We start from the raw sequence: 23560 nt of genomic DNA, 5'->3' as shown, positions 1-23560 counted from the left end.
AGCTGATTCACTTTGTTGTACAGTGGAAACTAACACACCATTGTAAAGCAATTATACTCCGATAAAGATGTTTAAAAAAAAAAAAAGAAAAGGAACCAGGGCATTTGTTTTGCATGATTGCAAGTTCTTGGGGAGAGTGCAAAAGCTGCTGTTTGTCCTTTGTTGGTACCCTGCTGGTTCACGGGCAACACTGCAGCAGGACAGACCACTTAGCTGGGCAATTTTTTGAGGAGAAAGATATATGGCCTTTCTAATCAAGTTTCCCTCAGGAGAAGAAGGGCTTGTTGAGAATCAGCCAGCCCTTGGCAAACAATGGTACCATGGTCAGTGGAGAGAGTTCAGACATGTGCTGGGAACCAGGATGGAGCCTTTGGAAGTGGTCAGATAACCAGGAGGGGCTTTGGAATGTCAGATTCTAGGTGTCCAACCAGTTGGATATTCTTGGGGGCAGAGGAGGAATTCTGATGATGTTCAAACAGAGAATACTGTGAACACCACTCTCTATAAACCTCCTCTGCCTGCTGTTCTCAGCCACTGGCTCCCCTTTCAGGTAAAACTGATTGATACTATTAGGCACCTTGATTTTCAGTCCCACACTCCTGCTTCCTTCCTCCCTTTATGTATCCTCCTTGGCTCTCCTCCTATTTCTTCTTCCCCAGGTCTTCTCTGTCAGGGCCCTAGAACCCCTGGCCTCCTATCTTCTCAGATACCTGAGCCTTATATTGGCTCTTCTCTTTTAGAAATTTTGCATTTTTATTTCCCCTCAGAAACTGTCTTGCAGTGCTGAAGGAATGTTGGCTGCTCGGCTGGCTGCCTCTGATAATGATGTGCAGTCGCAGAGCCCTTTAGCTCTTCACACCTTTTACCTTCCCCAGCTCCTGGGAAGCCAGGAGCTTTCCTCCCTCGCTGCCTCCCCTCTTCTCCCACTTTCCCCCATCTCTTTCCTCCCAGGTTTACCAGGGCTCTCTGTCCCCTGCTGGTTCCTCAGAAGGCTCCCTTTGTTGTCGAGCATCTTTCCTGCTCTGTGTAGATGTCTCCCACCTTCCCAGTTTTAGCCCCAGTGTCTTTTCCAAGGTCTGTTTCAACATCCTGCTGTCATTTTGGTATCACCTTGTATAACGGTGATTTTCTCTCATCCCCCATTAACAAAAAGCCCGATCCCCCTCCACCTCTGCTGTCTACTGCTCGTTGACCATCCACACAGTTGCCTGGACTTTGATTCCTGGAATGGTTTTGGTTTCTCCCTACCCTTTAGTCCCCTCCATCAAATCCATCACCAAGGCTTGATGTCTGTTAAACCCCTGCCTTTGAGGGTCCACTGCCTGGTTCTGACCGTGTTCAGGGCCCTCTTCCCACACCCTGAGACTGTGGTGGCTGAATGCAGTTAGGCCTCCCTGTCCCAGGACCCTCCACTTCTGGCCAGTCCACCCTACGCCACTGGAGATTTGTCTCACCAGATCATCACTTTGATCATGTCACTCTCTCTGTGTAGAGCTCAAGTCCCTTATCCTGGGTGCCAGGATTCTGTGATCTGACTTTTGCCCCACTTTTCCATTCAGTAAACAAAAGCCCCAAGTGTTCTTTGACTGTTTACCACCTCCCAGCACAGTGCTAGCCCCTGGGATAGGACAGCTGGATGATGATGATTTAATTCTTAAGGCAGTGGGCACCCACCAAGAAGGAACTGTCTCAGTAGTCAGCGAAGTCCAGCTCAGTGCTGAGCTTGCCCCGGAGTAGAAGGGAGGTGCATGCCTTAGTGTAGTTCTGAGAGGAGCTCAGCCTGAGAGAGACGGACAGACACCTGTGTGAAACCAAACAGGCCATTTACTGGACATTTGCTGTGTGGCAGGACTTGGCTAAGAGTTTATGTGTGTTACCAGATTTAATCTTCATAACAGCATTCTAGGTAGGCTTTACTATTTTTAGGAACTGAAACTTCGATTTTTGATGTATTTTTGATGAGAAATATGATCTGTGTTAAGCGAATATTTTTTGTTTCCATTGTTGACTGGAAAACTTACAGGCAACTCTGTTATCTAAGCAAAGTCATTGGCTAAGTTGTCCTCCATTAGCTGGACTGTCCAGCTCTGGCTGACATGGCTTCTTACACCTTGACTTGGGATCTGGCAGCCACCCACTCTGTTCAGAAAGGATTGGAGGAGAAAATCCTGAATATGTGTTTTACGAAAACTTTTTTTTTTTTTTTTTTCCGGTATGTGGGCCTCTCACTGTTGTAGCTTCTCCCGTTGCGGAGCGCAGGCTCCGCGGCCATGGCTCACGGGCCCAGCCGCTCCGCAGCATGTGGGATCCTCCCGGACCGGGGCACGAACCCGTGTCCCCTGCATCGGCAGGCGGACTCCCAACCACTGTGCCACCAGGGAAGCCCCTGAATATGTGTTTTGAAGTGCTGAGTGATTGACTGAATCGGTCTCCCATATTTTCCCTCTTTTTATATAACATCTCTGTTGAGAGATAATTCACATGCCATACACTCCATCCATTTAAAGTATACAGTTCAGTGGTGTTGGTATGTTCACAGAGTTTTGCAAATATCACCTCAATCAGCTTCCCGTATTTCTCTTGATAGTGAGCTTCAGAAGTCACTCTTAGACCTGTCTGCTGAAGCCTTCTCTGTGGATGTGGAGGACAGGCTCCAGATTCCTGCCCAGGGATCCCTGTCTAGTCCTTGCCCAATTCAGGCACAGGCCACTCTCCCCTCAGAACTTTAGTGAGGAAGGCCTGCACCTCCCTTCTGCTCCAGGGCAAGTAAGCACCTAGCTGGGCTCCTGGGCTGTTTTTTTGTTTTTGTTTTTGTTTTTTGTGGTATGCGGGCCTTCCTCTGTTGTGGCCTCTCCCGTTGCGGGGCACAGGCTCCGGACGCGCAGGCTCAGCGGCCATGGCTCACGGGCCCAGCCTCTCCGCGGCATGTGGGATCCTCCCATACTGGGGCGCGAACCCGGTTCCCCTGCATCGGCAGGCGGACGCGCAACCACTGCGCCACCAGGGAAGCCCCCTGGGCTGTTTTTTAATTTAGTTCTTTCTTGGCGCCCATTGTTTTCAGAAGGACGTCAGGAAGCCTCAGTAACCATCCTTTGCTTCTGTCAGTGTCCTGGTTTCTCTTGGATCCACTTTCCCAGAGGAGTCTGAAGATGAGATTTTACCATTAGCATTTGCATGCAGGTCACCACGCCCCAAGCATAGATTTCAGAATTGACTTTGTGTAAGAGTATGGACAGGAGACTTGAGCTAGGCTGCCATGGTGTTCCCCTTCCCATCTGGGTCAGCTTTAGTTCCTGTGGGACTCTGGAAGGTCTAGAAGGGTATGAAACACCCTAGGAGTTCAAGGTCCTACAGTGGGTTTTAGGGATTTTTCTAGCTTAAGGACCTTGGTGACTCTTGGAGAAATTCAGAATGTTTTAGGTGGTCACAAAAATCCAGCTCCGTCCTACGCTTCTCTCCACCACCCTCAGAGTAGGGGAGCCACCTGTAGCCCCTGTTTTCTCACTGTGGTCATAGCCTGGGCATACCTGGTCTCCCATTGCAGTTCCATTCTGAAATGGCAGCTCTGGCTTTTAAGGTCTCACTTGGTTATTCTGCCTGAGCCCAGTCCTGGCTGTTACCTCATTATCCCCACCCTACCTGCAGAGGGTACACAAGACAGAGGGTGGCCCCTTCTCTGCCCCAGTCTGAGACTCTCCCCATCCCAAATGCAGGGGCAGAGGCCACACTTCCCCCCTCCGCCGCAGCAGGTAGGAGTTGTGAGAGGAGAAACCTGGACGAGAAAGAGTGCTCCTCATCATGGGCCCAGGGCCTCTCTTGCCAGCAGAAAGCCACTGAAAACATATGACCATTTAGACTGTGGTGACCTGGTTTTTGTTGTCAGTCTAGGAGATGGACTTGGGAGGTGGAGAAAGAATTGTCAGATTACCCAAAATTGCCTTTGGGGTTGGGATGATTTTATTATCTTAATAGCTTTAGTGGCTGTGGTAAAGGAGTGGAAGCCTGAGGTGGAAAATGCTCTTGGGTTTATGTTTTGAACACAATGTATAATGATGCCTACATTCCATTTATAGGAATGGCAAGGAATTTGCTCTGCCAAAGAGAAAAACGGAGATAATGTACAACAAAATGTGAAGATACTACCTGTCATTGGACAGGGAGGGTAAGTGGAAAAAACAAGTACTTCAATCAACATACCATGTTTGGCTTATTGCAAAATTTGCTTTGAATACTTAAGTAAGTTGAGAACTGCATGCAGAAATGTATAAGAAAGACTTGTAACAAGGTCAGGTACCATCAAAGAACGGCCTTCCAGGGTGGCTTCCTCATGGTCACAGCCTGACCCTCCAGCTGGTGACCCAGAGCCGCCAGACTCCGACAGTCTTAAGCTGTGTGAGCACATAAAAGACTAAGGTATTTAAATCTGAATGCCACTTTACTGAGCTGTGTGCTAAGAACACTCACTGGTGGACTCCCTATGTTTAAAAGATTTTTATCTAATTTGATAGCCTATGTGTTATTTCTGTACAGAACTATCAAATTACATTAAAGTATTTTAGGGGCTTCCCTGGTGGTGCAGTGGTTGAGAGTCCGCCTGCCGATGCAGGGGACACGGGTTCGTGCCCCGGTCCGGGAAGATCCCACATGCCGTGGAGCGGCTGGGCCCGTGAGCCACGGCCGCTGAGCCTGTGTGTCCGGAGCCTGTGCTCCGCAACGGGAGAGGCCACAACAGTGAGAGGCCCATGTACTGCAAAAAAAAAAAAAAAAAAAAAAAGTATTTTAAATACTCTCATTTATGGAAACACATATGAAACAGATGTGACCACAGATTGGAAGGGGAGCCTGAAAATGTCATATGGTTTGTCTCAGAATCTATCTTAAATAATACGAACAGTGGAAAATTATGAATGTGAATTGTAGAATACCCAACGATAAAATACACAACCATTAGAAATGATGATCATAGAAAATTAAATTATAGGGGAAAATGTTTTCGATAAGTGCAAAAGTCAAAATGTAAAATCATACCTACTGTATGCTCTCAGTCATGAAAATGAAAGGACAAAAAGACCAGGAGGAGGTATAGCGATGATGGTTGTAACAACTGCCGCTGTCCGTGAGCCCTTCCCTCCCTGGGCAGGCTCTCAGTGCCTGGTAGATGTCACTTCATTTCATCCTGGCCACAGCCCCGTGATGTCGGCACTGTGACCGTCTCTGTTTGACAGATGAGGAACCTGAGGCTTAGAGAGCTGAGGCTTGGCCCATAGTCCGGCCGCCAGCCGCCAGCGCTTAGCGGAGCTGGGCTGCAGACCTCTGCGTTGACCACGTGGCTCACGTGCTTGGTCACCAGGCTCTGCTGCCAGCTGGCGATTGCCTCAGGGAGATGGCTCTGTGTGGGCTCTCTGTTCTGATTCTCTGCCTTTTTATGGCCTTTCCACATTTAGGGGGGATAACTGTAGGGATTGGATTATCGAGGGGAAAAGCTGAAAAATCGAAGGAACAATAAATAAGTGAGGAGAGTCAGCATCTTCTGAGATAAGCCCTGGTTGCTTTGTTCTAGACTCGCACATTCGGCCCCAGTGTGGCCTGTGGCTGTTTCCATGAATGACTGAGCAGGTTGTTGGTTGAAACTTGAAGAAGAGCATCAATAGAAGGGGTTGTGAAAATGAAAACATGTTAAGGAATTAAAGGCTTTGGGTTGGTTAACATATAGTACATTTTAAAAACCTAGGTATTTTTTACTGTGTGTTGTGATGACTCAGAAGAATTTCGTTGTTTTTACTGAAGAGTCAACTTCTTTTCTACAGAGACACCAGAGAATGCTTGTAGACTCTTGTTTGTTTATTGGTGGCCTTGGCCACACACAATAGAACTGCTCTCCTCCAAGCATTGTATGTATTGTGAAAGAGAGATGCTCCTTTCATAATGAGAAATTAGCTAGATATCCACCAGAATAGAGAGCCAGGAGAGAAATAATACATTGTTTTCTACTTGCAGAAAAATTAGACACTATGTGTCCATTGTCAGAGCATGCAATGGCAACAATAAGGTATGTAAGGAGAGCCCTTGGGACCCCAGGGACCCAGCAAGATTTCCCTTACTGTATAACTAGGCACTCAGAACTAATGGCTTCTAAAATTCATTTTTAGGCTACGAAAATAGCTGAATGTGTTCAGTCTGATACTCATACAGGTATGGTGCCCCATATTCATTCTTAGGGTTCACTGAGCTTTTGAAAAAATAAAAAAATAAAAACAGGCCCTGCCTCTGACGAGCTTGTCTGTTGCATAGGTGGGACTGTATTTTCCTAGCACCGTGGCAGCATTTCTCTCCCTGACTCCCAGGCTGGTTTATGAGTCAAGGGACCCGAGCACAGGTGGGCGATCTGACAGGTGTCCTGGGGTGGGTCTCAGCCTGTGGGGAGAGAACTGGTCACCTCCAGTGCATGAACTTATGTGAAGATGTGTTGAGTGGAGTGTGGTTTGTTGGGATGATCTGTGCTCGAAGAGGCAACTGTATTGGTATCAGACTACAGTGCTTTAGCAGGGATGCTTTCACCACCAGCCTTGCAGGGAGGTAGGTGGACCCCATCAGACCTGCCTCACGTCGTATCCGTCTCGTGAGGACTTGATGTGTTTTGGACACCATCCGCTCACCCCATGTCTATGTGACTGCAGATGTTTTTCCCTGGCCTGGAATCACCTGTTTCCTTCCAGTGTATGTCATGGCTTTAGCAAGCCACTTTCCTACTCTGGCCGTTACCTGTGATGGTGCAGGTCCTCTCCGGCTCCGTGCCAGAAGCTCTCCATCCAGCCTGTGTGGACCCTTTACGGCACCCTGACATGCCCAGGCAGTGCTCTGGTTGCCCAGCTAGTCTGTAAGAGCCTCCAAGGAGAAGACTTTGTCTTCCATCCCTTCAGCTGTTGATGTGCTTTCAGCAGCACCGGAACAGTTCACTCATTCATTCTAGGAATGTTTCCCACATGTTTTTCTGAGTGTTTATTGTGTACAAGGCACTGTGCTGAGTGCTTAACTTACGGTGTATTTAGTTGAAGCCTTGCAATAACCCAGAGGGGTAGACACTTAATAGATGAAGTTCCCTTTTTACAGATAAGGAAACTGAAAGGCTACATAATTTGCCCAGGGATATCCATCTAGGAAGTGGTAGAGTTGGCACTCAAATCCAGGTGGCCAAGTCCAGAAGCTCTGAAGCACATGCTGGTACAGTTCTTGTGGGCGCCCCAAGAGTAATCAGGCTTTAATCTGAAAAGAGGAGAGACATTGACACGAAGGGACACATAGCAAGTGATAAGAAGTGATCATTAGTGGGTGAGAAAGGCAGAGGAAGAGGGGGAAGTTCCAGACAGGAAGAGCTGGATTTGAATAAGAAGATGGATGTGAGAGGAAAAGCATTCCAGAAATAAATACAGTTACTGAACAGGGAAAGTAGAGTGTGTTCTAGAAAGAGCAAGAGCAGGGTTAAAATTCTGACTGGTATAAAAAAGGTCAGTGTGGAAAGGAGTTGGGATCGTGAAGGATCCTTAGATGCTAGGTGGGAAATTAGGGTTTTCATCGGTAGGCAGTGGCAGTTTGAGGCTTTTTGAGCAAGGGAATAGTATAATGACACCTGAGCTCTAAGAAGCTTTTAGAGCCTGTATGTAACAGATTACATGGAAGGAGGGACCAGAGACGAGAATACCTGCGTTGCCATCGTGTAGAGGAGAGAAAACAGGCCGGGGCATAATTCATCCAAAACAGTGCACAGGCACCACATGCCAGGCCAAATGACTGTCTCAGCTTGGCGAAGCCTGCGTTCTGTGCTTCTTAGTAGGGGGATGGGTAGCACAGGGGAGGAGGAGGGGGTCCGGAAAGGCCTTGCCAGCAACGTGCCATGTTCCGGGTCGGATGGTGCGGAGCAGGGCTTCAGCATATTTTACAGGTGTTCTGGTGCGCTGCCAGGGCGGGGGCTGGGCAGACCTGAAAGGAGTGTTACTCTGGAGCTGGAGAAAGTGAGCTTTCTCGGGCGCAGGAGGAGGGAGCTCCCTGTGTGCGAGGTCACAGGGAGCCCACGGGTTGGGCAGCGGCTGGAGGCTTGGCAGTGTGGAGTCGGTGAGACCCAGAGGCTGGGAGAGGGGGTGTCCCGGTGCAGAGCAGGCCCTCCTCAAAGGCTTGGACGGTTGAGAGTGTCTGAGAAGGTTCTCTGAAAGTCTGTTCCCAGCAGAGTGACTTTGGGGCAAGTCATGCAAGAAACCTGGTTCTCAGCTTCCTCGTACCCGAAAGGGAGCTCCTCCCGGGGGACCACGGTGTTGGTGTTGGGATGGAGGCTGCCCGTTCACGGGGCTGCAGGATGGTTCCTGCTCCTCACGGCTTCTCCAGGGTCTCCTGGATTTGCCCAGCAGGCCAAGGAAACCCTGCTAACCTTCCTCTCCTAAAAAGATGGGCAGTGCATTTGGGAAGGATCGCATTTTCTGGAACAGGAAGCTGAGCACAGACACGTGAAGTCGCGGTGCTGAGCCCGAGCCCAGCTCGACGGCCAAGGCCTGTTGAGAGCGTTCCCTCCTGCGGTGCATGGCTGCCTCAGATCTCGGGTCAGTCGTGGGTGTGGAGCCCTCTCGAGGCAGGAGGGCCTGTGCGTGGGCTCCTCAGGCTGTGGGCTGGTTGAGAGGTCAAGGTCACCCTGCCGCGAGCCCCTCGGCCCTCCCTGCAGGAGCAGCAGCCGGCTTGAAGAACCAGCTGCAGGGCTCTGCAGGGACTCAGAGGAAGAGCAGCGGGCTGAACATGGCTGTCTGTCAGGAGCAGGAAGGTCTGGTCTTGCCATAGGGGAGACACTTAAATGCTGAGTAGAAGTTCAAGCCTGCTTCGCCTCCCTCCACTCCTGCCACAGCCCTGGCCTTGGGACACGTTGCTCCTTGCTTCCCTCCAGCCAGCTCTGCCCCCTCTGCGCAGGCAGCGTCCTCCAGGAAGTGCCTTCCTCCTCTGCCGGCCTCCAGCTGCAAAACATGGCTCATCTCCTCTCTGCCCCCCTCCCAGGGGAGACCTGCCCCTTCCTCCTGGGGCTCCTTTTGCTCTCCAGCATCATGACTGTCACTCTTAGTTCACCTGCGTTTGTTCCGCTCCGGACTACCCCCTTTGAGGGCATGGACCCTACCATATTCATCTTCACACCCCTAGTGCCTGGCTTAGAGCCTGACACGTGGTAGGTGCCCAGTAAATGTTTGTTGAGTGCCCTCGTGTCATTCACAGCTGGTGAGGAAGTCAGTCAAGTCAGTAAAGCAGGTGGTTACCAGCGATGTTGGGGGTGAGGCATTAGGGCAGGATTTCCCAGAGGTGATGATACCTGAGCCGCATCTTACCTGCATCTTCAAAGAGGATTGAGAGTTAACCAGGTGAAGGAGGCGTCAAGGGAGGAGTGTGTTCCTAGGTGGGGGTAAGCAAGTTTGCACCAAGGCAGAGAGGTTTGGGAGGTGAACTAGCACATCATAAATAGTTCGTGATGGCTGGAGAGAGGAGGTCCAGATATCACAGGACTCTGGGTGCCACACTGGGGAATTTAAATCTGAACCTAAAAACGGTGATGAACCATTAAAATGTTTTAATTGGGAGAGTGATCTGATCAGATTTTTGTTTCAGAAGGATCACTTGGCTGCCTGTGGAGAATGGGTCGAAGGGGGCAAGGTTGGGGCTGGTAGGACCAATGAGGGAGGCTGTCATTATAATCCAGAGGAGGATGACAGGTGTCTGAGCCAGGACAGGGACAGAACAGGGGTAGATTAAAGAGGTATTTAGGAGGTCGAATCCATGGATTTATCTGACCACTTGAGGGCAAGGAACAAGGAGGAGTCATGGATGACTTGTCTCCAACTTAAGCAAAAAGGTAGATGCCGTTCAGCAACCTGGGATAAGCAGTGATTTAGGAGAAGATACTGAGTTCATTTGGATGGTGAGCTCGTTTGAAGTTCCTGAGGGTGTCCAGATGGAGGTGACGAGTGGCCAGTTAAGATGTAAGTCTGGAGCTCAGGAGAAAGGCCTGGGATTAAGACAGCAACACAGGAATTAGGAAAAGCTGTAGAAAAGAATAAGTTCTCCTGAGGAGATTGCATCGTCTGAGAGGGAGGGCTAAGAGGACTGAACCTTTGGGAACACCAGGGGTGCTGAGGAAGAGAGAATGAATCATGATGGAAACTAGGAAGGAACAATAAGAGATGCAAGGAAAGCCAGCGTTGGACTTGTGCAAACCAGGAGTCTCCAGGAAGTATGATCAGTTGTGTCTAGTACCACAAATCAGGTAAGAACTGAACTGTGTCCTTCAGATACAGCAACAGGGAGGTCATCAGTGACCTTGACAAGGTCACTGCCAGTGCCCACATGGAAGAGAAGGTAGCAGATAGCAAGTGGAGAAGGTTCTGGATGGTGGAGAGGAGTACCAAGGGCCTGCCTTTGGATCCTGTTTGTGAGCAGGAATCCAGATGAGGAAGCCGGGAGAAGGCAGAGAAGACAGAAGCTGCAGGTGCGGAGAGCTGAGCTCGAGCGCCAGCTGTGTGCTCACTCGTCTGCACAGCGGCTCCCAGTTTCCTCGTCTGTGAAATGGGGACAGGTTGGAGAGGCTTGCCACCACGTGACACCCGGCAGGTGCAGAGAGGAGGGCACGAGAAGGAAGGTCAACTTTGCCTTGTCACTGATTGGCGTGGAGTGAGGGAGAGAGGAGTCAAAGACAAGCCCTGTTTGGGCCTCGAAATGCAGTGGTGCCATCCACGGGAAGAGGGGGCAGGGAAGTACACCCCAGACTAGTGCTCCTGTACTACCCTCCCAAAGAGAGGCACATTCTTCCCGGGGACATTTTAGAGCTTGTATTGTAGAAAAAAATACAAAAAAGATTTTTTTTTTCCCTCTGGGGCCAGGGTGGATGGAGATCAAAATTTTCCCACCACTTTATTCAATTACATAGAAATAGGTGAAATTCTCTTGAGTTCATTTCTGCTAGTTTTTGCATCATGGGACTCTGTGATTACATAATCTGGAAACTGAAAAGCACTACTTTATGACTGTACCAGGTGGGACATTTTGAGAAAGTCAGCCTCCCTTAAAACGTAATTGTTCATAAGGCTTCATCTCTGTGCACTCCGTTGATTTTTGTGGCATCCTAAATGGTATTCTAATCCTTAAATTTTGTTTTTTAAAACTTTTATATTGGTAAGTTTCCTAATATGTTGTTAAAATCCCTTTGCAGAGGTAATTTATAATTTGTTTCCACAGATAATCAGTCAGGCAAACATAACGACAGGAGAAAAAGCTCACTAGATGTCAGAACTGCTGCCTCTCGAACAAGCAAAGGTAGGTGACAAAGACAAGAGGGAGAAGGCATGGTCCTGTGAGTGTTGAACCCATGGAGACGTGTGACACTCCCTCCCCAGTCTTATCTCTGGGTCACTGCCCCCCTCCAGCTCAGGAGAGGGAAGGGGACCCTCTAGCAGTCTGTGTCCATTTCTCCCTCACCCCCAACTCCTTTGCCAGTGGGTTCCATTCTGACCCTTTTGATGGAGTCAGGGAATAAAGAAAAAAAAAAAAGATACATTTTACCATCTGTTCTCTAGTTGATTTTCTTTTTTTAAAAAAAATTATTTATTTATTTATTTTTGGCTGAGTTGGGTCTTCGTTGCTCTGCATGGGGTGTTCTCTGGTTGCAGCGAGCGGGGGCTTCTCTTGTTGTGGAGCACGGGCTCTAGGCACACCAGGCCTTCAGTGGTTGTGGCGCGTAGACTGTAGAGCGCAGGCTCAGTAGTTGTGGCACACGGGCTTAGTTGCTCCGCGGCATGTGGGATCTTCCCAGACCAGGGATCGAACCCATGTCCCCTGCATTGGCAGGCGGATTCTTAACCACTGCGCCACCAGGGAAGTCCTCTAGTTGATTTTCTAAACTGTAACAGCAGATGTCAGTTTATCTGTTGTAATTTTATGAGTAATGCATTTGGAAGTTCTCAACGATATATTCCATTGTGGGTTGCAATTTGCCATGGAAGCTTACCTTTTGGTGGGGAAGTAAGTGAGCTGCATTTGGGGATGTGAAAGGCTTTTCATAAGCAAATATTATTTAAGTTCTAAGAGGAATATAATTTTTTAATGGTTATGTAGATATGTGGCCTGAATGATCTAGGAGTTTTAAAAACGCAATGAAGGGGCTTCCCTGGTGGCGCAGTGGTTGCGCGTCCGCCTGCCGATGCAGGGGAACCGGGTTCGCGCCCCGGTCTGGGAGGTTCCCACATGCCGCGGAGCGGCTGGGCCCGTGAGCCATGGCCGCTGAGCCTGCGCGTCCGGAGCCTGTGCTCCGCAACGGGAGAGGCCACAGCAGAGGGAGGCCTGCATACCACAAAAAAAAAAAAAAAAAAAAAAAATGCAATGAAAATTATCTATAGATAGTGTGGAGGCAAATATTACTGCTAGCTATGTACTTTCTTTGACTCAGGGATGAATTGGGAAGCATAGGGAGCTGATTGTTACTAGATAAACAGCAAAAACTTTGCAGATGTTACAGTGGAGATCCAGTGTCTCACTTCTCTCATGGGTTTGTCGTGAGGACCGGAAGATATGCCGTGTGTCCCTTGCACTGGAAAGACGAAACGGATCCCACCCCTGCTGCAAGGGCAGGGAGCAAAGTGGTGTTACAGGGAAGAGTGTAGACTTTGGCCTCAGCATTGCTTTGATTCAGGTCCCAGCTTCATCTACTTTCTGTGCAACCTTGGGGGTAGACCTTTGTGCTTCCATTTCCTCATCATCATATGGGGATCATTATGCTGTCCACAGAGGACCACGTAAGGATGAAATGAGTGAGCTTGGTGCCTGGCCAGGGTCGTGGCAGCAGCCGTCACCGTCCTCACTGTGGCCCTCATGGTCACGGCCCTCGGGCACAGCAGAGCAGAGGCGAGGTCACTCGTGCCCCGAACTGTCTTTACCGCCACACTCTGACTTCTGTTCATCCTTTGGATTACTTTGTCTATTTCTGTATTTTTGAGAGTTAAACACGTTTCTTTTAATGTTTGTGGGTTTTAACCACTGTTTTTTTAATTGACTTATAATTTACATATACTACAATTCATATTAAGTGTTGAGTTCAATAGGTTTTGACAGTTCTGTACATTGAACTGTATAGACTGTAACCACTCAGCCCAAAATAGATACAGAAAATACCCACGTGCAGGCCTGCACTTGCGCACATTTCACCACGCAAAGGCATCCACTGATTTCTTGCACCATAAGTTAATTTGGCCTCTTCTTGTGCTTCATAGAAATGGAGTCGTATAGTATGCACTCTCTGTGTGTCTGGCATCTTTCACTCATTTTAGTGTTCTTGAGATTCATCCTTGTTGCTAGGTGCTACCATTCTTTTCTGTAGCTTGGTAGTACTCCATTGTATGACTGTGCCACAATTTGCTTATCCATTCTCTTATTAATGGCCCTTTGTGTTCATCTTTCCACTTTGGGGCTGTTCAGAATAAGGCTGCTGTGAATATTTTTATGCAAGTATTTTTTGTATGTGTGGACATGTGTGTTCATCTCCTACCTAGGAGTGGAATTGCTGGGCCTTTGTGCAGCTGCAAACAATTCTCCAGTGTGGGTTGTACCATGTACCATCACTAATCTATGAGAGTTCCAGTTGCTCTGCATCCTCCCACACTTGGTTATACCAGTGTTCTAAACTCTAGCTATTCTACTGGATGTGGTTTTAACTTTAATTTTCCTGATGACTAATGAGGTTGAGCACCCCTTTCATATGCTTACTGGCCATTGATATCCTCTTTTGTGACGTGATGTTCAAATATTTTGCCCATTTTTATCATTGGGTTGTTTTATCTTTTTCTTGTGGGTTTGTAGGAATTCTTTTTATATTCTAGATATGGATATAAGTATTCCAAGTATACTGTTCTTAGTCTGTGGATTGCTTTTTCACTCTCTTAATGGTCTTTTAATGAACAGAGGTTCTTAATGAATCTTAAAGTTCATTTTATCAGTGTTTTCTGTTATAGCTAGTGCTTTTTTGTGTCCTGTTTAAGAAATCTTTCTCTATCCCAAGGTCATGAAGAATATTCCCCCATGTTTTCTTCTAGAAGCTTTATTGTTTTATCTTTCACTTTGGGTCTGTGATCCATTTCAAATTAGTTTTTACATCTAGTGAAGGTAAAGATCAAAGATTAATATCCCCCCCTACTGGGAAACCCAGCTGGCCCATCACCATATTGAAAAACTATCTTTTGCAGTAGTATCATTATTGTAAACCAGTTGACTGTAAATATATGGCCTGTTTCTGGACTCTATTTCATTGTTCTGTTAGTCCTTGTTTGCACCGATACCACGATCGATTAATACAGTTGTATGGTAAGTGTTGGTATCTAGTAGTATAAAGTTCTTCAAGATTATCTTGGCTATTCTAGGTCCTTTGCATTTCCATATAACATTTAGAATCATTTTGTTAGTTTACACACACACAGCTTCTTGGGAGTTTATTTGGGAGTGTCTTCAATCTATAGATCAATTTGGGGAAAATTGAAATCTCCGTAACACTGAATCTTTCAAAACATGAACATGCTCTTTGTCTTTATTTAGGTTGTCTTTTATTTTTTTCTCAGCAATGTTTTGAATTTTCAGTGTATAAATCTTACATATCTTTCCATTAGATTTATTCCTAAATATTGATTTTTATGATGCTGTCATAATGGTGTTTTTTATTTCAGTTTCCAATTGTTTGTTGCTAGCATATAGAAATTAACTTTTTGTGTATTGACCTTGTACCCAGTAACCTTGATAAACTTGCTTATTGATTGTAAGAGTAGCGTTTGTAGATTCTTTCAGACTTTCTGCATACATAGTCATGACAATCTTTATACCTTTTATTTCTTTTTCTTACTTTATTGCATTCACACTATTGTTTGGTCTTTATAAGTATATGTCACTTTCATCATATTTTTAAATGAGTACAAGTCTTTTTATGACATAGTGATAGAATAGTGGTTTTTATTTTTGGTTTAATGACCTTGTTGGGTAAAATGGAAAGATGGCAACCATGTGCTGATCACCAAAATTAGATTTAAGGAGTTTTGTTGGTGTCTGAAATTTAGAGCATATGAGAGCCCCTGAGTTGGTTAATCTTGGTTGTTTCTCCTTGGGCCCCCGTTTGGTAAAATAAGGCTGATGCATCAGGCTGTGGAACCGTCTGTGGTCCTTTAAGACCTTTCGTAAACAGCATTTGGCCTGACAGTGGGGCTTTCAGGGAGAGACACAGAACACTATGTGAATATTTTTTCCTGCCAGTTCACTGCCCAGGCTTCTCCCCACCCCAAAGGAACTGGATCTTGACAGGAGCAACAAAAAATTAACAAACTTTAGAGTCTAAGATTTGCTGCCCGCCTCACTTAAGATATTTACCTAATCCGTCTAGATTAAGCATAACAGTGGAAAGCACCAAAGGATGCGTTGAAAAATTGAACCACAAATTCATGTATTTCAGTTAATTGAGTTGTGTTTATTGCTCCCGCCATATAGGAAACAAGGAGCCTCTGTGGCATTGTCTTTCAGAACATTTTTACTCCTGGAGAGCAGCAAGCTGAATAATTATAAAGCCTTATTGTTAGAAACACAAAAAGAGGCTAACTGTTTGGCCTTGACTTGCTAGATTGTTTTCTCTCTGGCCTGTGACCTCAGAATTTCAGTCTGTGGGCGCACGTGCATCCTAGTGCCTAGAACTGAAGGAAGCAGAGTTGGTGATGCCAGAATCCCAGGCTTGTTAGGATGGGAAGGAAGCTCAGCGACCAGGTAGTTCTGGTCCTACCCCTTCATTGTGCAGCTGAGCACGCTGGGTGGGGCCTGGAGCAGGAAGGGAGACAGATATCCAAGGCTGTGCACACCCTGATTTCTGTATCACGTGCTCTCTCCACAGTTTCCAGCCAGAGACGACGCTCCTCCATGGCCCGGATACATTCCATGAAGATCGAGGCGCCCATCACCAAGGTGAAACAGTTTGTGGTCGGTCTCCATTGAGCGTGGAAGTCCCTTGTTCTCCTGGTTGATTGTTTTCAGCAAGAAGAACCACCAAGGGACCCACAACAATAACGATGCTCTCCTAGTTGTATGGAGCTGGCTCGTCTGAAGAGAGAGGATGTGTGACATGAGCATTTTAACTAGCCTTAAGTTAGCGTTGAGCCCTACTGCCAGCCTGACTCTCTGGATTGCTTTCCCATTGTCTTTAAGATTATGAAACTCAGGTCTTTTTCTTTCCGTATTATAGGCAATCAATATTATCAGTGCTGCCCAGGAAAGCAGTCCCATGCCTGTGACAGAAGCCTTAGATCGTGTGCTGGAAATTCTAAGAACCACTGAATTATATTCACCACAATTCGATGCTAAGGACGATGATCCTCATGCCATTGACCTTGTTGGGGGCTTAATGTCTGTAAGTGTATTTGGCCAGGCTGCTGGCTAGATCCTGCTGTTCTCATTTGTTTTCTCAGAGGTTATTTGTTTATGTGCTGGCCTACACAGCACTCTTTGTGTGTGGGGCTCCGTCAAGGCCTAAACCCTCCATTGCTGCCCTCTGGCCCAGCCATCACCCACCTGCTGCCTACCGCCCAGGGGGACCTCAGCTTGAAGCAGAGAAGGGAGGAGTACATTCTAGACAGCTAGCTAGTTTTAAGATTTTGAAAACTGGGGCAGAAAAGAAAAATTTATGAAATATTCCATACCATATTACAAAACAGAATGACTGTATATGTCTAAAGAGGCACCAGGGGGACTTCCCTGGTGGTCCAGTGGTTAGCACTCCGTGCTTCCATTGCAGAGGGCACGGGTTCGATCCCTGGTCCAGGAACTAAGATTCTCACAAGCCGCACAGCGTGGCCCTCACCCACCCCCCACCCCCTAAAAAAAAAGAGGCACCAGTGAATGGGGCATGGTTTCCCTCTAGAGCATCCTATACAGATTTGGTGACTTCATGGGAAAGTAGGCCTTGGAACCATTTCATTGGAAGGCGGCTTTATACCATGGGCTCTTGAGGGGTGTAGATGCCTCCTCCACCCCATCTAGTATAGAGGCCTTACAGGGGAAGAACAACTTTGTGGAAAACAGATCATTCCATTGCCATCTGTCACCTTTTTTGTCTTGGTGACAAAATTCAGAAGTAAAAATTCACCCCCCCCCAATTCCTGCTTTCTAAAGTCACTTGATTTCATAAAAATAAGGTTTTAAGCAATAATCAGATGGGTAGAGGGTTCCCAGCGATGATGATGTCTAGTTGTGGTCTTGTCTGTTTGAGACAGAGGCTCCTCCAGCCTGTAGGTGAGGGGGTGGGGAGAAAGGATGAGGGGTGGGGAAGGATAGTGCCCGGGGCTGAGGGGTGAAGAGAGGCAGGGTGGGGAGAAAGCACCGCAGGGCTGAGGAGAGGGGCCACTCAGGGGCTTGGGGTGGAGCAAGGGTCCTTAGAGAGCAGGGAAGAATCTAGTTTTCCTGAGGAAGGCTGGTGTCCACGAGTGTTGAGGAGGGTGGCAGGAAATGGGGGGAAAGGGTTGAGGGCAGAGGGGCGTCATCTCTGGGTCCTGAGTGCCAGCAGGACGCTGGGCTCTGGGGCGTCTCCCGAGCTCGCCGTCCTGGTGATGCCCCTACCCCTGAGTTGAGCAGGTCCTTCCAGCGTCGTCAGGCTGCGTGCTCCTGGGTGTGTGACCGAGCCCGGTGTTGGCCGCAGAGGTGATCACAGGGAAGCCTCGGCATGCATTGATGGAGAGGGCTGCCCGCAGTGTCCTCTGGGACCCGCTGTCCTGGGGTTTTCAAGGAGTAAAGAATAGTTGTGACTTCCCTTTCTCTTGTTTCCTTGATTTTTATCAGGATGTTTTTCGAAGACCATCCAGGAATGAGTATGTTCTTTCAACAAAAAGTAAGTTTCTCCTTTTTAGTTTTTTGGACAACTATTACTATTATAGCCATGCTTAAGTGATGAAAATAAATTTTTCAGATAAAAGTTTTAAGATAATTTTTTTTTATCAGTAATGGGGCGTCTCCCGAGCTCGCCGTCCTGGTGATGCCCCTACCCCTGAGTTGAGCAGGTCCTTCCAGCGTCAGGCTGCGTGCTCCTGGGTGTGTGACCGAGCCCGGTGTTGGCCGCAGAGGTGATCACAGGGAAGCCTCGGCATGCATTGATGGAGAGGGCTGCCCGCAGTGTCCTCTGGGACCCGCTGTCCTGGGGTTTTCAAGGAGTAAAGAATAGTTGTGACTTCCCTTTCTCTTGTTTCCTTGATTTTTATCAGGATGTTTTTCGAAGACCATCCAGGAATGAGTATGTTCTTTCAACAAAAAGTAAGTTTCTCCTTTTTAGTTTTTTGGACAACTATTACTATTATAGCCATGCTTAAGTGATGAAAATAAATTTTTCAGATAAAAGTTTTAAGATAATTTTTTTTTATCAGTAAGAAGTTTTTTGGTATATCATCAAAAATGAGAAACAAAGCAACTGTCCCCTGAAGCAGAACTGTTCTCCCTAAGGAACAGTTAATGCTGTAAAGCCTATTAATTTTGTTCTCCGAATCACATCACTTTGCAGACCTTCAACAGGTTTCCAGCAGTGTAATCACCCCCACCTCCCTTCACGACGTCCCATCACAGATAACTCAGGCCATGGAAAATGAGGACTCCTGGGACTTTGATATTTTTGAACTGGAGGCTGCCACTCATAAAAGGTGAGTCCATGTGGAGCTCGGCAGACAGAGAGCTTGATTCCAAGGGCCGGTGTGGAGAAAGCCACCCAAGGAGTATGGTTTCTGCACAGAGCCAGTCCTGGTCAGGGAGGAGGCTCAGGAAAGTGCAGCAGGGCAGCAGGTGCCCTGAGTCACCAGAGCCTAGGCCTCAACGAGGGGATCAGTGAGAAGCCAAGGGGAGTCTGCCTGGTTGTGACTTCTGCAGAGAGAGCAAGCATGAAATTGAGCAAGTGATTTAACCTCTCCAAATAGCAGAGGTTTTTTTCCTGTAAAATATGGTTATTAATTTCTCCTGTAGGTAGTGATATGTTGAGATAGCAGCAAAGAGCCCCACTCAGAGCCTAGAACTAAAAATTTGAAATACACAAACATACACATTGATAAGAGCTGTCCCCAGATCTTGGTTGCTGTGTTGGTGACAGGCATGGGGACACCCCAAACTCCAGTCATCCTGATCTGAGTGTGGTCACTGAGAGGAGGGTGGGATTGGGATTTTTACCTTCAATTTTGTACCTTTCTGGAGAAGCACGGTCAACCAAAGGCATGTGGTTGGCTTGGCACACAGGAAAGGGTGTCCAGGCCTGATGCCAGCCAGCGTTAACCTTCAGGAGGGTGAGGTCCAGACCCTGGCAGACAGAAGGCCATTGCAGGAGAGGTGTGCTCTGCTGGCCATGGGATAACTCATCAGGTCTCATCCCAGTCTGGGTGATGGTCCCCAAGCCAGCCCCTACCCTTGGCTCACACTCACAGTGAGTCAACCTTCTAAAACATTCTGCGTCCAGGTACCCTACACAGCCAAGGACTGTAGAAAAGAATATTCCCGTGGCAAACAGAGCTTTGGGTACCTGGTTTACATACTGGTACGTTGTATTTGTGTGAACTGGGACAAGGCAGGTCTGTTCAAGTCCTGTGAGCCTGACCACTTCTGAATACTGCCTCAGCAGAGCCAAGTTTCTTGATCTTCCAAGCAAAGGCCAGATGCTGGATGAAGGTGACTTCTCAAGGAAGGGCCTGATTTGGTGGCCAGTTTGTCACCTTCTCTAGGGAAACCTCCTCATACTGTAACACCTACCTCCAGATTGTCGAGACCATCACATGACATGTGTCAGCATCTGGCTCATAGGCTGTCATCAGGAACTGTTGTTTTCTCCCACACAGGACATCTGGCCAATGACATAGGTCCAGCAAGTCCAAAGGAGAGGATAGGGTTTAAGGTGGAACAGGTTTAGCCTGGCAGCATGTTGATTTGAAGACTCTACAAGTGTCAATAGGAGTCCACATCGGGAAGGGCAGGGTGAACAAACCTCACCCCAGCCAGTGGGGAGCACCAGGTGAATGCTCCCAGAATTGGAGCTGGGCTCCACCCAAGGTTGGCATTGGCTACCAGGAGAGAGGGCAACAGAGCGCCACCCGCGTGCCACCCATGTGCCACCTGCACAGGCTCCACTTTGCTGCCCTGCACACTCTCTGAAGTCTGGCTTGGGTTTGCTTGTTGGTTCTGAATAGATCCAGCACTTTGCCTGTTTCTTTGCTTTGTTTTAACACTGTGGACGTTTTTCTCTATAGGCCTTTGATTTATCTTGGTCTCAAAATATTTGCTCGCTTTGGAGTCTGTGAAGTCTTAAAATGCTCTGAGACAACGCTGAGATCGTGGTTGCAAATTATCGAAGCCAATTATCATGCTTCTAACCCCTACCACAATTCTACACATTCTGCCGATGTACTTCACGCCACTGCCTATTTTCTCTGCAAAGAGAGGATAAAGGTGAGCTGTGTTTGTGCTCCACGCTTAACAGGCTGGAGCAGTGGGGCGGGCTGCTGTGCAGTGTGACTGCTCAGGAGGGCCCCGCACGGGTGCAGCCTGGCCTGGGAAGGGGGCGGCCACAGGAGAAGTCAGGCAGGAGGCCACGCTGTGGCTCTGGGGAGTTGATAATGAATTCATGACATGACCCCAGCCATTCCGTGGAAGAATAAGGAGCAGGATTTGGTCCCCGGGGAGGAAGCCAGCAAGAACAGGAGAAGGCTGTTTTTCTGAGGGGTCTCACTCTGACCCTGCAGGCAAGGTTGGATATGGCCCCTTTAGGGCCCCCACATCCCTCAGAGTCAGCGGGGTTTGGGACCAAGTTCATCATCTTTGCCCAGCACTGCTCCCACCCAGGGTCACCTGCCTGGCCCAGAGTCCCATCATCCAAGCAGATACCCATGTCAGAAGCCTGGGGTCATCTTCAGTTCTCTCCTCTCCTCCAGCCCCCAGCACCTGGTCTGGTAGGTCATCTGACCTTGCTGACTACAACCCATAAGTGTTCTCAGAAGCGTCTTCTCCTCACAACGCCCCTGCTGCCGTCCCGGTGAGGGCCCCGTCATTTGTCGTCTAGATGGTGCCAAACAAGAACTCCTGGCTACCCAGCCTCCTTGGGAACTCGCTCTGACCATATGGGTCCCAGGAGCAGCCTCCCATCTCCCACAGGATTAAGCTTTAAACCCCACAGATGGTGTGCACCACTCGCAACACACAGGCCATGCTTGGGCTGTGCTGAACCACTTTAGTTCTAATGCTCCTGCCCTTGACATGCTGTTCCCTTTGCTTCCCTCACATCTCCCCCTGCCCTTCAGGAATCGATACCAGCCTTCATTCCTCTAGGAAGCCCTCCCTGGGGTACCCTCCTCCACCCCCAACTCTGACTGGGGCACCCTCCTCTGTATCCCCACACCCTCCTGGGCACCCTCCTGATTGTACTGTCCACTCCATTTGGACAGCAGGCTTCTTTAGTAGCCCAGTGCCTGTCCTGCTCCATCACACCAGCGCAGGGGAGGAAGGGTGAGGCTCCTAGCATCAGGTGCAGTGGCCACTGGCACCTACTGGTGGCCATTCAGAACTGGCCCAGGGTCTGCCTGGGGGCCGTTGAGCAGCTTTAGCTCCAGCTTTGAGGCCATAGGGGGATGGGAGTAGGTCACAGTAAGGAGAGCGTCACAGGAGAAAGGTTCCATTCAAGGAATGTTAGTCACTGCCCACTCCCAAACCAAGCTTCCTTAGAAAGCCTTTTCATGTTGTAAATTATTTCATTGGGGAAATTTCGAAGCAGCAACTAGACCGGCACTGATTTGCCAAAGTATTTGTGTTATTTCCTTCAGCATCCATCATAAAATGGCACAGAGGGTCCAGGGAGCTCTAGTGTGTGGCCATTTCACTTTCAGAAGTATTGTATACTTGAGAGCAGATGAATCAAACTGTTGTTTTTGTACCTAAGAAAACAGGGCCTCGTGAGGAATGAGACAGTGAGGCATCACTGCCTGATGTCCTGGCATCTGAGGAAGGCCACATGGTGGCCAGGACCAGCCCCGACAGTCAGCAGAGTGAGGGCCATTGCATCCCGGTCCCACTTCCTCATCTGTACCTGCGACTAGTTAGTTGTAGGGAGGAGAGCAGCGTGCAGGGGTGATTCCAGCACGTAGACGTGTTGAGGCACTCCTCACCCTGAAATCCTGTCTTCTCAGAGCTGGGTCTCTCCTTTGCACTTTCTCTTTGCCTTTAGTTTGGTTTTTTGGGTTTTGTTGTTGTTGTTGTTTTAATAAAGGTCATGGCTAAGACTGTAGGCAGAATAAGAGTCCAGAGAGAGGGCTGTTTTTATAAAGCATTAAGACAAATGGCAGAGGAGAGATGTCTGTGTCAATATGGTTCCACATGTAAAGACAACCTAACTTTTGCTGTAATTTATTGATTTCGAACTCCCCTGTAGATAACATACAAATATATATTCAGAAAGCTAACGTATTAATTTTTAATAGCATTTATTGATATAATTCACATCATAAAATTCACCCATTTAAAGATAAAACTGTTGAATTTCAATTTAAATAAATTTTATAAGACTGATTTATTAGATATACACCTTCTTTTCAAGTGTTTGTAGAATATTTCCAAAAATGATCTTATACTAGGACACAATTACTGTCTTGATAAACTTCAAAATTTCATAGTCTGTATTTTCTAACCACAACAAAAACTAGAATTTAATAACTAAAAGTTAAATTTAAAATGTCAGTCACTACAAATGAGAAAATATTTCAAACAATTTAGGGATAAACAAGGAAATAAAGCCAAAAATAACAGTTTAGAAAACAACAAAATGAGAAACCTATGTATCAAAACCTGTAAAATGGGAAGAGCAAAGTGATCATCCAGAATGATTCTTTGAAACAACCAAGAGAATTAAGTTCTAGCCAAACTAATCAAAAACACAGTAAACACAGAAATACACGTATTTGAAATGGAGATTAATAGAAGAAAGTACCATACACTTCTGTACTTAAAGTTTTAAATCAAATTAATGCTGGAAGTAGAAAACCAAAAGAGAGGTCAGTACCATGGGAGTTGTTTTTAAACTATCAACTAATTTCTTCAAAACCTGGCTCCTGACCCAGATGGACAGGTGAGTTCTTTAGCCCTTTTTTTTTTTTAACATCTTTTTTGGAGTATAATTGCTTTATAAAGGTGTGTTAGTTTCTGCGTTATAACAAAGTGAATCAGTTATACATACACACATGTTCCCATATCTCTTCCCTCCTGCGTCTCCTTTCCTCCCACCCTCCCTATCCCACCCATCCAGGCAGTCACAAACCACCTAGCTGATCTCCCTGTGCTACGCGGCTGCTTCCCACTAGCTATCCACTTTATGCTTGGTAGTGTATATATGTCCATCCCACTCTCTCACCTCGTCACAGCCTACCCCTCCCTGCTCCCCATATCCTCAAGTCCATGCTCTAGTAGGTCTGTCTTTATTCACGTCTTACCCCTAGGTTCTTCATGACCTTTTTTTTTTTTCCTAGATTCC

At 47.5% G+C, this 23560-nt stretch overlaps 1 protein-coding gene across 2 annotated transcripts in view; it reads left to right on the top strand.

Annotated features, from left to right (window-relative positions):
- Window positions 1-23560, top strand: part of PDE8A (phosphodiesterase 8A) — a 125168-nt gene that overhangs the window by 61617 nt on the left and 39991 nt on the right. For both annotated transcript variants that reach the window (XM_024117414.3, XM_024117415.3), the window contains 9 exons: window positions 4074-4162; window positions 5998-6049; window positions 6150-6192; window positions 11254-11331; window positions 15926-15996; window positions 16274-16438; window positions 17863-17911; window positions 18575-18710; window positions 20295-20493. In XM_024117414.3, coding sequence (XP_023973182.1) covers window positions 4074-4162; window positions 5998-6049; window positions 6150-6192; window positions 11254-11331; window positions 15926-15996; window positions 16274-16438; window positions 17863-17911; window positions 18575-18710; window positions 20295-20493 — 882 coding nt within the window. The remainder of the gene's footprint in view (window positions 1-4073; window positions 4163-5997; window positions 6050-6149; window positions 6193-11253; window positions 11332-15925; window positions 15997-16273; window positions 16439-17862; window positions 17912-18574; window positions 18711-20294; window positions 20494-23560) is intronic.

Source organism: Physeter macrocephalus, chromosome 11 (genome assembly GCF_002837175.3).
Source record: "Physeter macrocephalus isolate SW-GA chromosome 11, ASM283717v5, whole genome shotgun sequence".
Classification (NCBI taxonomy): domain Eukaryota; kingdom Metazoa; phylum Chordata; class Mammalia; order Artiodactyla; family Physeteridae; genus Physeter; species Physeter macrocephalus.
Note: the sequence above shows the minus strand (reverse complement) of the source record. Positions and strands in the feature narration are given on the sequence as shown.